The 12776-nt window shown below is 34.2% G+C and overlaps 1 protein-coding gene across 1 annotated transcript in view; it reads right to left on the minus strand.

The window, feature by feature from the left end:
- Col19a1 (collagen type XIX alpha 1 chain) overlaps positions 1-12776 on the minus strand; it is a 321254-nt gene that overhangs the window by 224364 nt on the left and 84114 nt on the right. The window contains exons 10-11 of the mRNA XM_047558644.1: positions 3741-3785; positions 1299-1343 (exon numbers count right to left, since the gene is read on the minus strand). Coding sequence (XP_047414600.1) covers positions 1299-1343; positions 3741-3785 — 90 coding nt within the window. The remainder of the gene's footprint in view (positions 1-1298; positions 1344-3740; positions 3786-12776) is intronic.

Consider the following 12776-nt stretch of genomic DNA (forward strand, 5'->3'; position numbering starts at 1 on the left):
CAGTGAGGAAAAGTAATTATCATGTAGTTTACAACATGTGTAATTTGTGTTTTAATTATAAGAGATGCTCATTGTCTCTATAAATACTTATTGAAGCAGCAAATAACTGATCACTGCCAAGAAAGCTAACTGCAAGCAACACTGTCTAATTTCAGATTATCTGTTCCTCTTTCTAATCCTTCTTGCTGTCCAATTTTATGGCATTTGATGTATACAAAAGTAATGAAACAAAAGGAATGGTATTATTTCTGTTTTTGAAGTGTAGACAGATTCAAATGATCATCTAAAGGTAAATTTTAGATGACCAGGCACTTCTATTCTTGGTAACTTCAATAAAGACTATACATTTGCGAAACAATGATTGTCTAAATATTTTTAAAGAACTATCAAATGACTTTGGTAGTGATTTATTAAAATAAAATACTTTCTTAAAATGCAAAATTAACTGCCCAGAATTTAGTATTGTGAGAAGGTAACTTGAGATAGCATCTTTTAGGATAGGGGGCTGATATCTGTCGTTGGTCTTTCCAGGTCCACTGCCCACCTTTATCCATCCTGCTTTGGTCTCTGGGAGGCTGATCTCCATGGGTAGCATCCCTTGGCTCTCAGTTTGGTTTGGCCAGTGGCAGTCACAGTGAGAGCTCAGGCTAACGGACAGTGTAATGGGGATATTTATTGTCCTGGCTCCCCATTGGGATTGGCGACCTTATACGCATGTTCCTCACATGTTCCATCTGTAGCCTCTCCACTCAGTTCTCTCTTCCTCAGTTTTGGGTAATTGTGTTGTAAATTAATCCAGTATACTGCAAATTCTTGTTCTTTTCTTATATTTTGCTGATACCTTTGTAAACCACCTTTTATAAAACTCGTTGACATTATTCTAATATTAGTGTACCTTCCCTTTCCTTGAGACCCTGATGGTTACAGTTAGTTCTTATTTATTCCTGATCAATTCCACTGATAAACCAGGTATACATATGAACAAACATTTAAAGATTCAGACATTGTAGATTGACGACATAACAAAAATAAAGCACTTAATGAATGTTTGAATCATTTATATATCCATGGAATGAATTTAACTAGAAATATCTACCTACCATCTAAACATTTAGAAGATTTCTGACAATCATCAACACATTAAAGTCTATTTTAATTGAAGTAAATACTTTTAGTTATCCCTATAAAATTATTGAATTGCTTAAATAGAACACACAAAAAGCTAGAGTCTATGTTTATAAATATTTTCAAGAACAAAATTTATCTTTACAGATGTATATATCAGGAAAGAGATTTACCTTTTCACCAATTTCTCCTTTGCTACCTTCAAAACCTTGTTCTCCCTGTAGAAGAGGAATGTGGTATATATAATAAGAGAATAATACTTGTAACACATGTAATTTTAAAGTAAAAATAATGTTGCTAACAATGAAAAAATCAATAATATAAAAATTCCTATTATGTAAACTGTAAGCCAATATTAAATAACACAGAATTTAAATATTCCTAAATTCTGAAGAAACAATTTTCTAGTAGCTTCACTACTTCCAAGGCAATTTAATCTTCATAAGCCTAAATGTCCCCATGTATAAAATAAATGTCTCTAGTAGCACCTGCCTCATTGACTTATTTGAGAGTTAAATGTATCAGCACAGAGCTCAGCACAAACTGAGTCATTCTTGTTATTATCACTACTTATTATATGAGATTCAGGAAATACACTTCTTGGAAAGCTGACGTTGTGACATGGTTCCAGTGAGAGTTTCACAATGGGTAAGTTCAGGTTTGACGAAGTTCAGCTCCTGCTCCCTCCTGCTCCCTCATCAGCACCATGCTTTCCACTGCCCCTCTCTCCTGCCTCTCAGCCACAGACAAGACTGGTGGTCACAGGGCAGCTGGCTCTCAATCTCCACATTTATTCTGAAAGGTGTTAAGTCCCCTTTTCTTCAACTAAATCCTCTCCGATCCAATGAGCTTACTTCCCCTCTCAACTGGGTATAGATATTGAGAGCACTAATGTTCTCTCCATACATTTAACAAACATTCACTGAGTGCCTCCTCCATGCCAGGTGCTCAAAAGCATAGCCATCAAATGACTATTGGGAATGGGTCATGTGCACCCCTCTACTCATGAAGCTCCTTGACATAACAAGCATTTAGGAAGTATTTCCTGAGGGCACCAAGGCAAGGAGTCATGGGTCTCTTATCTCTAGTTTGTCTGTAATGCCTCTACAAGGTGACACCTGGAATAATTAAAATTCATATAAATTATATGAAAAGGAATGCCAACTTAATACTGTATATATGATTTGTGAATGTGTAATTTGATATGTGTACATACAAATACATGTGACATGCATGTATATATACTATATGATTAAATAATTAGTTTTGCTTCACTTACTCTCAAAAATACTACCAGGGAAGAAAATAGCTAAGTTGAAGGATATTTTTACCACTGAATGCATGGCCTACCTTTTTTTCCCTACCACTTTTCCTAAAATATAGACTTTAATTTGATCTGTTAATTCAAGCTGACATTGAAGCTGCTAAATGCCTCCAGTACATCAGCCACAATGTCAGCATGATGCAGCCACCACAAACAGCTGCTGGAAAGTCCAAAACTATTTCCCAGCAGATAAATCTGCACATCCCTTGGCTTGCAACTTGACTCGCAGATACAGCACATGGTGTATCAATGGGTTTTGTCTAGAACTACTGTGAAGAAATTCAGAAGCTTACCATTTCATCACTGCCAATTCAATTTTTATTGGGCCAAGTAAAGGAAGCATTTATTTTTTTAAAAAGCTGTTAACTACAAACAAATGCATATCTTTTAAAATGATATTTTTAGCTATAGAGAAAAACCTAGTGCCTAGTAACTCCTGATATCTTATTGCTAAAATCTGTAAAACTTCTCCAGAACATAAAAATGATATGCTTGGCTTTTCTGGGCATCTAATATTGCATCAATAATGCTGTCCCTATGGTGGGATTATCTGGATTGTATCATGACAGCTGGCCCCACCTGAAGTGACTCCTATCCTTCCAGGAAACTGGAATATACCAATCTATGTGCTTGCATCAATGCTGGTCAAATACAATCATGCTCTTTCCCAGAAGAGAAAGCAAAAGAGTACAAAGGATGTTTTGGACAGCAAAAGAGTACAAAGGATATTCACTTTGTTAAAGACAAAGATGCTAGGCATTGAAAGAAGCAGCCTCTGTGAAGAACTTCTTGTTTATCATGCATTTGTCATTCTGAAAGACATGTTTTGGAAAAGATTGTAATGACTTTGTAATATTTAATATTTTGTCACTGTAACTATTATGTTGAGCTCACTCTGGAATATACAAGAAGGATAAATAAGAAGTAACCAAATCCAAAGGCATTAAAAATTATTCCACCGTACATTTTAAGCTCTGATCACAGTGAAAATGTTCCCAGAGAAGCTATCTGCACTTTCAGTATTCCCTGTACTCAGAATACACTATTGTTGACTTCTTTGAAGAAGCATGTTGCTCGAGCCCTCAGATTGCCTTGTCTCCTAAAGTGGTCTCTTTGAGAAGGAGTTTCTTCCATAGGTTCTCTTTGGAAAGACTTGTAAATTACTATGAGTTTTTGATGAAATTTGCTTTTATCAAATATATTTTCTGAATCTCTATTACAGTATGTTCAAATTCAATTGTCAAGTTGCTAAAATTCTTAGTTCACATGAAACATTAAACAAAACTTCTACCTTTTGACCAGGTAAGCCTGGAGCACCAGGTAAACCATTTTCACCCTAAAAAAAGAAACAGATTAAATTTTATTAGCCACAAAACAAAAAGACTTGTGTGTGTGTGTGTGTGTGTGTGTGTGCGCGCATGTAGTCTTCAATAAACAGCACTACTGTTGTGGGGGAAGGGTAGCCTAATATTGAATACCTATCATGTGTACGGACTTTCCAACTGTCCCCTAGATTGCAACTCCAGGACTATCATCTCAATTTTAAAATAAGGAAATGGAGTCTCTTATAGGTTAATAACATGTTGAAGGTCATTCAACTTGTAGCAGTATCTGAGATTTGAAATGAGATCTCACTGACCACAGCCTGCTCTTCCATATGCTATTTAGCATTGTTATTTTATATTCTTTCTTTCAAACCTCTGAGCACAATATTAAAGTCTGACACAGAGTTTTTTATGGGGCAGGTGCTAGTCCCCTAACAAACCTATCAGGTTGATATTATCACCACAACTGTCTTAAAGATGATGACACAGTCAGTAGGTGGTGGAACTGGAATTCCAATGCACACACTTCAGCTCTGTGTGCCTCACTGCCTCCTCCCACTGTCTCTGGGAGAAGATTTAATTCTGACATGTGTCTTGTTCTTCTTTAGTTGTAGATGAACACAATACCTTTATTTTATCTATTTATTTTTATGTAATGCTGAGAGTTGAACCCAATGCCTCACACATGCTAGGCAAGTGCTTTACCACTAAGCCACAACACCAGCCCATGTGTCTTTTTACCTAGAGTCTGAAATACATATGTATGCATGTATAAACACACATATATACAAATATTCTTATCACAAATGTGAGTATGTTTACTTTCTTATCTATATCTGCTGATTGCCTTTAGATCAATTTTGTAGTTATATACAATGCCATTTTACATGAAATAATCACTTGGAAGAATTTTTAGTTCTTTCCATTCTTCTGGTTCCTGTCTTGGGTATAAAGGTTTTCAGCAGATGGCTATCAGTTTCCATTGCTGGAATTCACGGGTCGTCTTTGACAAGTCGTCTGGTTTGTGAACAGCACACTAGCTAGAATGAGATACCTCTGGGAGGATGTGCATGTTCTCAGTGGAGTCTTAGGAATTTAGCTGGTTACAGGAATTTACTTTGGCTCCTGAGTTTCCAGATTTAGGCAGCTCAGAATTAACTATTGACCTACTCTATTTCTATCAAACATAATTAATTTTAAAAATAATTTGCCTTAAGCTTTATCTATAAGACAGTTAAATACCATTTCTAAGAATTATTTCAACAAAATTCAAAGATGTGAAGAAAAAGTCACATCTTCAAATTTTAAAATAATGATAGAGTCTGTCTAAATCTAAAGAGAACTTTAATTTCTGATAAATGCATTTTTAGCAAGTTTTGGGAGTTTTTAATAGAGGTGTATACCTTTACACATGCACACATATGAAAGACGAAGATTTTTCTTAGATTAGATTAAATTATCAAAGTATTCTACAGTATAACTTATCATCACAGTAAGAGCAAAACTTTGTTGCTAATGTAATGAAGTGTTGAAGCATCAATATAATAAAATACTTATCTATATAAATATTTCTATCATTTAAAAATTATTATAGTTCTAGATGTTAGACATCACTCAAGTCTATTAGAAACTTCCAAATTCATGTGATAAAGTGATAGCAAAAACACACTAAGTATCTGATGCCAGAGAACATTCTATGGAAATGGAGCTTCTGTTACTCATCACAGAAGTATGTCCACTTGTCCATAAGAAGCGGATTATTTTCATCAGTTGAGCCAATATAATGTTTTATATTGTACTACAAGTTACACATAACAAGATATGGCATATAATCCACTAAAGTACATATTTATATTGCCAAAAATACTGTTTTGAAAGATAGAAATAGTGACAGTACCTCCATTTTTTCCTTTACTCTCAGTCCATTCTCAAGTATTATATGCTCTGAGTACTGGCTCCCAAGTGCCCCCTCAGCCCTGTGTCAGGTTAGGGTTACACCCAGACACATGGTTAATTAGGCACCAAAAGTCTCTAAAGCTGTGATATTAAGAATGTGTCTTTAATTGACACAGGTTTTGTGATTTTTATAATTGAAATATGTTTTCCTGTGGTTAGTGTTAATTAGTCTCTCCTCTTTCTGGATTGGAGTTTTTTTTTTTTTTTTTTTTTTTTTTGTAAAGAAAATTCTAGATTCCAAGATAACCCAATTCACCTATGAGATTTCTTATCTCATAAGAAATGAGCTGGCCTGAGTGACATCAACATGTATAATTTATGAAATATTGTTGATGCTTTGAAACTCAAGTTTGGAACTTTGGTATTTCCTCTTCCTGCTTTTCTTGAAGTTACCACAGATGACCTACTTAGAAACTTAAAATCATTTCTAAAAAAATTTTCATTATTCTAGCCCCTGAGGGATAAATCAGTATATTTGTTTTTGTCTTTATCTCAGAAAAGGAAAGATTTATTAATTAGTGTTAAGAACTAAAGAAGGAACTAGTCCTAAAAACTAAAATTTTCTTTAACAGATTAATGGACCATGATATCCTCATCAGAACTTTATCTAAAACCTAATTTGTGTCAGAAAAATGAGTCTATCTTTATGTTCAAGCTGAGGCACAGGCTCAACGCCCTGAGGGTGCAGCTTGGGTTCATATTTATTTGTACCTATAAAATAAACATCTGCCTAACATTACTGGAAGGGTACATATTATTTGCCTTTTCTGAACTCCTGCTGTTTCTCCTTTCCAGTTTCAGTCTAGAGAAGAAATAAGATGCTTCTCCTTTATCTTCCAATTAATATTTTAGTACATTAATGAAAGAAAATTATAATCAATGGTTCCCAAAGCAACCCTAATTTTCAAAATATGTTTCTGAAGCATGTACTTTCTACTATAGGTCTTTCTATCAGAGGATTCATATCCTTTTGCAGTTACAATCTCAAACTACAAAAAGGCAAATTAATAAATACGTGTAATAAAAAACGGCAAAACTCTACCAATGCTGCTGACAGTAATCTTGCCAGTGTTACTGTAACACACAGCCTCTCTTCAACTTGGAACAAACAAAAAACGCTCTTCTCAGAAGTCAAAAGAACCTTTTTGAGAAGCTTTTGGAAAAAATTTAGGTGAGATTTGGGGCTAGATGATCAAACCCATTTCATTTAACCTCCTTTTTATCACTGTGTATTATAGCTGGGCCTAAAACACAAATCATTAGTTTTCCTGATTCCTTGCACATTGGGTCAATGTCTTTCTTATTATGCAGGATATATATGTTGTCTGAGAGACATCTGATTAGAAATCCCATTCACTAGGGCTACCATTAAGAAACCCAGTAATAAGACCAAGCAAAGACAGGTAGAATAAGCAGGTAAACTAAACATTTGCAAATACCTACAATTAGACTGAGAAAGCAGAAAGTCACATACTATGTTTTAGTGATTATGTCTTCAAAAAGTTAGGCATTCAACCTTTGATTAAAAGGTCTGGTATCTTATAACTTTTTTTAATTAAACTATAAAATTGGATCTATCATTCCACCTAGGGTGCATTTTATACAAACATAACCTTTTATGTGACTTGAATATACACTTGGAAATACATCAATATTTCCCCATTAATGAATTTTCATTAAAAGGAAATTAAATGTTGAATGAAATAGCTGGAAGAAATTATCTGAAGTGGAATTCCAGAATTCTAGCATGAACACCAATAAAACAGAGAGCAGAAAGTAAATCTGATTTTTGCCTCTGTGTATCACTAATGCCATATCTACATTTCTGACGATAGTCCTGATTTATTCAGTCATAATTTTCAGAAATTGAATTCTTATAAGGTTCCTAAATTGCTGAAGTTCTAATAAACATTTCAGAAAATAAAAACATACCTTTTTTTCAGATATCTTATTCAATCTGAATTCTTTTTTTTAGGAGGAGAATTTTTTCTTCTTTATTTTGAGACTTCATTCCAAGGGATAAACTGTCAAGTCAAATCCCTATATCTATATCTATATATATATATCATAGAATTTAAAACTTGAAACATTTTGAACTAGACCTTAAAGCAGCTAACACATGGAGAATATCACATTTACGCTCAAAATAAGACCAATTTGATACATTCCTACCACAAAATTGATGACACCCTATTATTAAGTATTCTTATGAGTCATTTAGAGAAGAGAAAGCCAGCCACCACATGTAAAGTATGATTGATACATGTCTTATTCATAGCAGTGTAAGTATTGTTAATGAGTACCAACTGAGCTCAATTTTTATTCTGTCACAAATCTATTATCCTGAGGGTGTATGTATGTGTACAAAAGTATATTCAGGTACATGTACCTATAAATTAATCATGATAGATAGTCCTAAATATAAGAAAAAGCATAAAGTCATACATTTATATTCATACTGCCACCAAAGATCTAATGAGGTACTAATAAAAGCTTCTTTAAGTCAGGTACACTTGCTATTTAATTTGCACTGTGGAGAACAAAGGAAAAAAAAACCCATGTATGGTTACTGAATCAATACTTTCTGAACCTAAATTAACCTTCCCCAAATTTCTGCCCATTCATCTTAATTCTGCTGTCTGCAATTCCACAGCAAAAAAAAAAAAAAAAAAAAAAATCTTATAGGTATTATACATGACATTCTTTTGTGTTACTCTCAAATCTATTCAGTAAACCATTAATTTTTTAAATCACAGTTTGAAATTAATATTATGATCCCTATTCTTTGGGTATACACTAGTCATCCAATATGTCTTAAAATGTGGTACTCAAAACTCAGCATAGGATTCCAGAAATGACCTTACATAAGAAAGAGAACAGCCCTACCCTTCCCCTCCTCAAACACACACCCTTATTCTGGACACTCTATTTCTATTAATCAATTTGCTTTTTAAAATATTTTTTTAGTTGCAGATGGAAACAATGCCTTTATTTTATTATTTATCTGTATGTGGTGCTGAGGATTGAACTCAGGGCCTCACACATGCTAGGCAAGCACACTACCACTGAGCTACAGCCCCAGCCCTCAATTGCAATTTTTGGACAAAATTGTTATATATACTGAACTTGTAGTCAACTACAACCATTAAGTTTTCCATTCAAAGGAATTTTCTATTACATGATCCTTTTGTAGTTTAGCTAAATGAAAATTACAAGGAATCATTCAAATAATAAACAAAAAACTAAATAATTTTGAAATGATTTGGACCAATGCTGTAGGACCTATTACAAAATCTGGGCTCCTATGCAGTTGTGACGATTTTCTTAAAGAGGCTCTGCCAATGAAAAGGGTTTGGGTTGCTTATTGTTATGAGACTAGCTATTGTGATATTGTTGAAACTTCAAAAAATACTAGGGAAATATGACATTTAATGCAAATTACCACCTACTGAAATATCTGAAGTATAGTAATTGACATCTGAATCAAGTATTCTAACAAGTAGAAGATGATTTAAGATATACAGAAGAAAGTGTCATCAGTCAGCTCTAATTGAGGACAGTGATCTACCCGTCACTACAAACTATTTCCTGTTCAAAGTATTCCTCGTGATGAGTAATTTATAGTTTGACTCCATATCAATTACTTCAACTGGAGCTTAAATGCACTAAAGTCTTTGGTTACTTATCTTTAGCCCTGTGGTAAATTGTTGTGAGGACTTAGAGAAATACCATGTCCTCGCAATATTTTAAGACAGGAAATTTTTTTGAGTTTGGACAGAAAGAGAGCAAGAAAATGAAGATTTATGTTTTAGAGAAAACGGAGAACACAGTTTCTCCAAGAGAAAGTGGGAAGCAAATTCTGGAGGTGCACACATTTCTATTATATTTCACTGTGGGAAGCAATACTTGTAAGTTTTACCAGGTAGAGAAGTGATTCTCCTTCCTCCTATTTTGCTGAAGTGTGCACTACAATAAGTATGGAATATTTGCATGGAGGCATCGCCACCATCAGCGGTCTTTTCCAATTTCCCCTCAGCATAGTTTTCTAATGTTCATCCCCTATTTTTCTTTTCTATATCTGGTCAGGGCTAAATCCTTTTGAGTTCTAAACAACTCAACTAATGTTTACGAAGAAGCAATCAGGCGCCCAATGCTGGGCCAGGTGCTGGGGTTACAGAGATGAGGGAGACACTAAGTCCTTCTCTGGAACACACATTTTAGCAGGGGATATAGGCACACTCTCTATTGGTGGTATAAATAAAGTGCTGTACGCAGAATGGAGGAGTTGTTGATTCTGAAGGCAGGAAGACTTCATGAAAAAGATGCCCTAGTTTAGTATTTAGTAATCTGTGAAAATGCAGTGACAGTGGTCAGGAAGAAAGGTATCAATTGTCTGTGGACATCCTTTTGAGTCTTCTATTCTTACCTGACAGGTTCGTCTAGTACCTGACACCTCATACAGCTGTCCCTGGGTTGGCTGGCTAGCAGATCTTTTAGTCAGACACTTGAAGAAAAAACTAATATATAAAGGTGTAGATGTCTTTAAAAGATACCAATTATATCTTTAAATCCATTCTTCAGTATCTGGGAAATCTACATCAAGATTAGTCACTAAATTATGTAGAGAAACTGTGTGACATTTTTTACATCAATATTTTATTATTTATGTGCTAGATGCTGATAGTGCACTAAACCAAATAGGAACATTAGCAGACTAGGTTCTTGAAATCTGGCTAACTGTTTAGTAAATAAAAGTCAAGTGCTTGGGTGCCAGATACACTGCATGTGTTGAACTTGTCATCCATCTGTTGTGTTCTCTGCCAACTGCTCTACTTGGGATGTGAGTGGAAGGCATTAGAAGGGAATAAGAAACCATTAAGAAATAAAATCAGCTGCAGAGTGAGCAAGTTTCTTTTTCTTTTTCCTGTCCTTCTATTACCTTTGTCCTTCTTACATTTCTGCTTATTTTAGTGCTATACTGTATCAATATGTGCCTAGAGATAAGACAATTCAAAGATACTCCATGTGTGAGCAGCAATTTCACACTGAAAATTTAAGTTTCATTCTTGTAGCTATATAAGTGAACCCAACAAGTAGGCTGACAACACTTTTTTCTTTGTAATCTTTTTTTTCTAATATTGATTATGGTAAAAAGTTCCATCCTAAGTCTGGGGACTGTACTTCCATTTATTACAGAATTTCCTAAAATACAGAGGTATGCAGATAATTAGTAGGGGTTTCTCTAACACAAAACTCACATTTGTTTTTGGCAATCTTGACAAATTCATAGGAAGGAAATATCCTACTATTAGAGTAAAACTGGATGTCTCTTTTCTCCTCATTTAATGGTTTCAATTTCTACAATGAATTACCACATGCAAATAGGTATTTTAATTTTTTTTTTTAACTTTGGGGAAACTCTAGAATTAAGTTTAATGTGAACATCCATGAAAAAATTAGGGTAAACTAGAAATACAGAGAGGAAGCCAAATAACTTAAACAAAAATTCTTTTCACTAAACGCCTATAATTTTCTGCGTCTGTGAGGCATTAATGCTACATCTGGACAGGGCTGTTGCAGAATTCATTATAATTCACAACAGCTATTAGTCTTGTCTGTGCTTATACAAACCATAACAGCATCTGCCTCTATTTCCTGAAGTTTCAGCCTTCTCACAAAACATATTTTTAGGGAAGAATCAAGACTCAAAGATCACAGTCATTTCACTTTCCAACAGAAAAGAAACACAAAGACTGTTTGAGAACAAAAGATCTTCCTCATTCAGTTTCATCCCAATACAACAACTAGGAATTTATGGGGGAAAGACTCATCATGCAAGGCACCTCTTAATGAGAATAGTTAGTCAGGCTATTTTTGAGTCATGCAAGTTGGCAACTCTATCATCACATTATCAGATGCACTTCTTGAGTGCATTAGTGCACATGGCTTTTTACTTCTGGAAGTCCAATTTATTTTTTCTCAAATGAAGTCATTATACTTACATAAGATCTTTTGTTTTTTAATAAAATGAATATACTTTGCATGTGTATGTTTATTAAAAGCATATTTGGTGGAGAGTGCAAAGAGAATTTGCTAGGCTAGGTGTTGAATTGAGGATAGTCTGGAAAGTGGCCCTGGTTGGATTGCCCTGAAGGTGGGTGTGCAGTGCAGTTTGAATTTGGAAGGCAAAATAAAACCCTTATTTTCATAATACTTATTTCCAAAGATAAAGCTAGACAAAATCCTTTCATTGTGTGAAATAAAAAATGTTTGGTGACTCTTAAAAGGTGGACACAGTCTTCTGAGGGTGGAGGAGTCAGAATCCTTAAGGTTAGGTAGTTTGAGAGAGGTTCACAGACTTGAAATACAAGGGACTGAGCCTTCCCTGAAGCAGAATGGAGAAGGCAAATTGCACAGTTCATTCATTAAGCTGGCAGGCAAATGATTTTAGTATCTAATGTAGAACTATTTGTGTAAAGAAAACTTGGATATTTGGGCACTGTGCAGATGAGGTAATATGGTAAAGGTGCAAGAACAATAAATTCATATGAATTCACATCCTAACTCCATTATTTACAGGTTATGGAACTTAAGAGAAGTTTTAATTCTTTCTAGATCTTAGTTTCTTAATCTATTATATAGTGACAATAAATCTTACCTCATAGAAGTAAAAAAATGAAATCAAACAATGTAAAGGAGGTTCTTGATTGTGTTTAGCACACAATAATGATTGAGTAAATGGCTGGTGCTATCATTATTTTATATAAGTTTACACATATTTGAGAGAAATTCATTGGCTTTTCAACATCCATTTTATTTTAAAAGGTCAAAATTACAATAGATATATGATGTTTAACATTTTCCACTACATAAATTTTGAATAAATAATATAAATTTCATCAAATGAATTCTAATTTGGTCTCATAGTAAGCCAGAGTTTAGAATAATGGTTTTAAATTGTTTGCCTTTAAAATGACATCTATTCTTTACCAAATTCTTATATACCAGGCATTGAGCTGGAACTCTCATGAATAATCTATTTTATT

This window comes from Sciurus carolinensis, chromosome 7, assembly GCF_902686445.1.
Source record: "Sciurus carolinensis chromosome 7, mSciCar1.2, whole genome shotgun sequence".
In the NCBI taxonomy this organism is placed as follows: domain Eukaryota; kingdom Metazoa; phylum Chordata; class Mammalia; order Rodentia; family Sciuridae; genus Sciurus; species Sciurus carolinensis.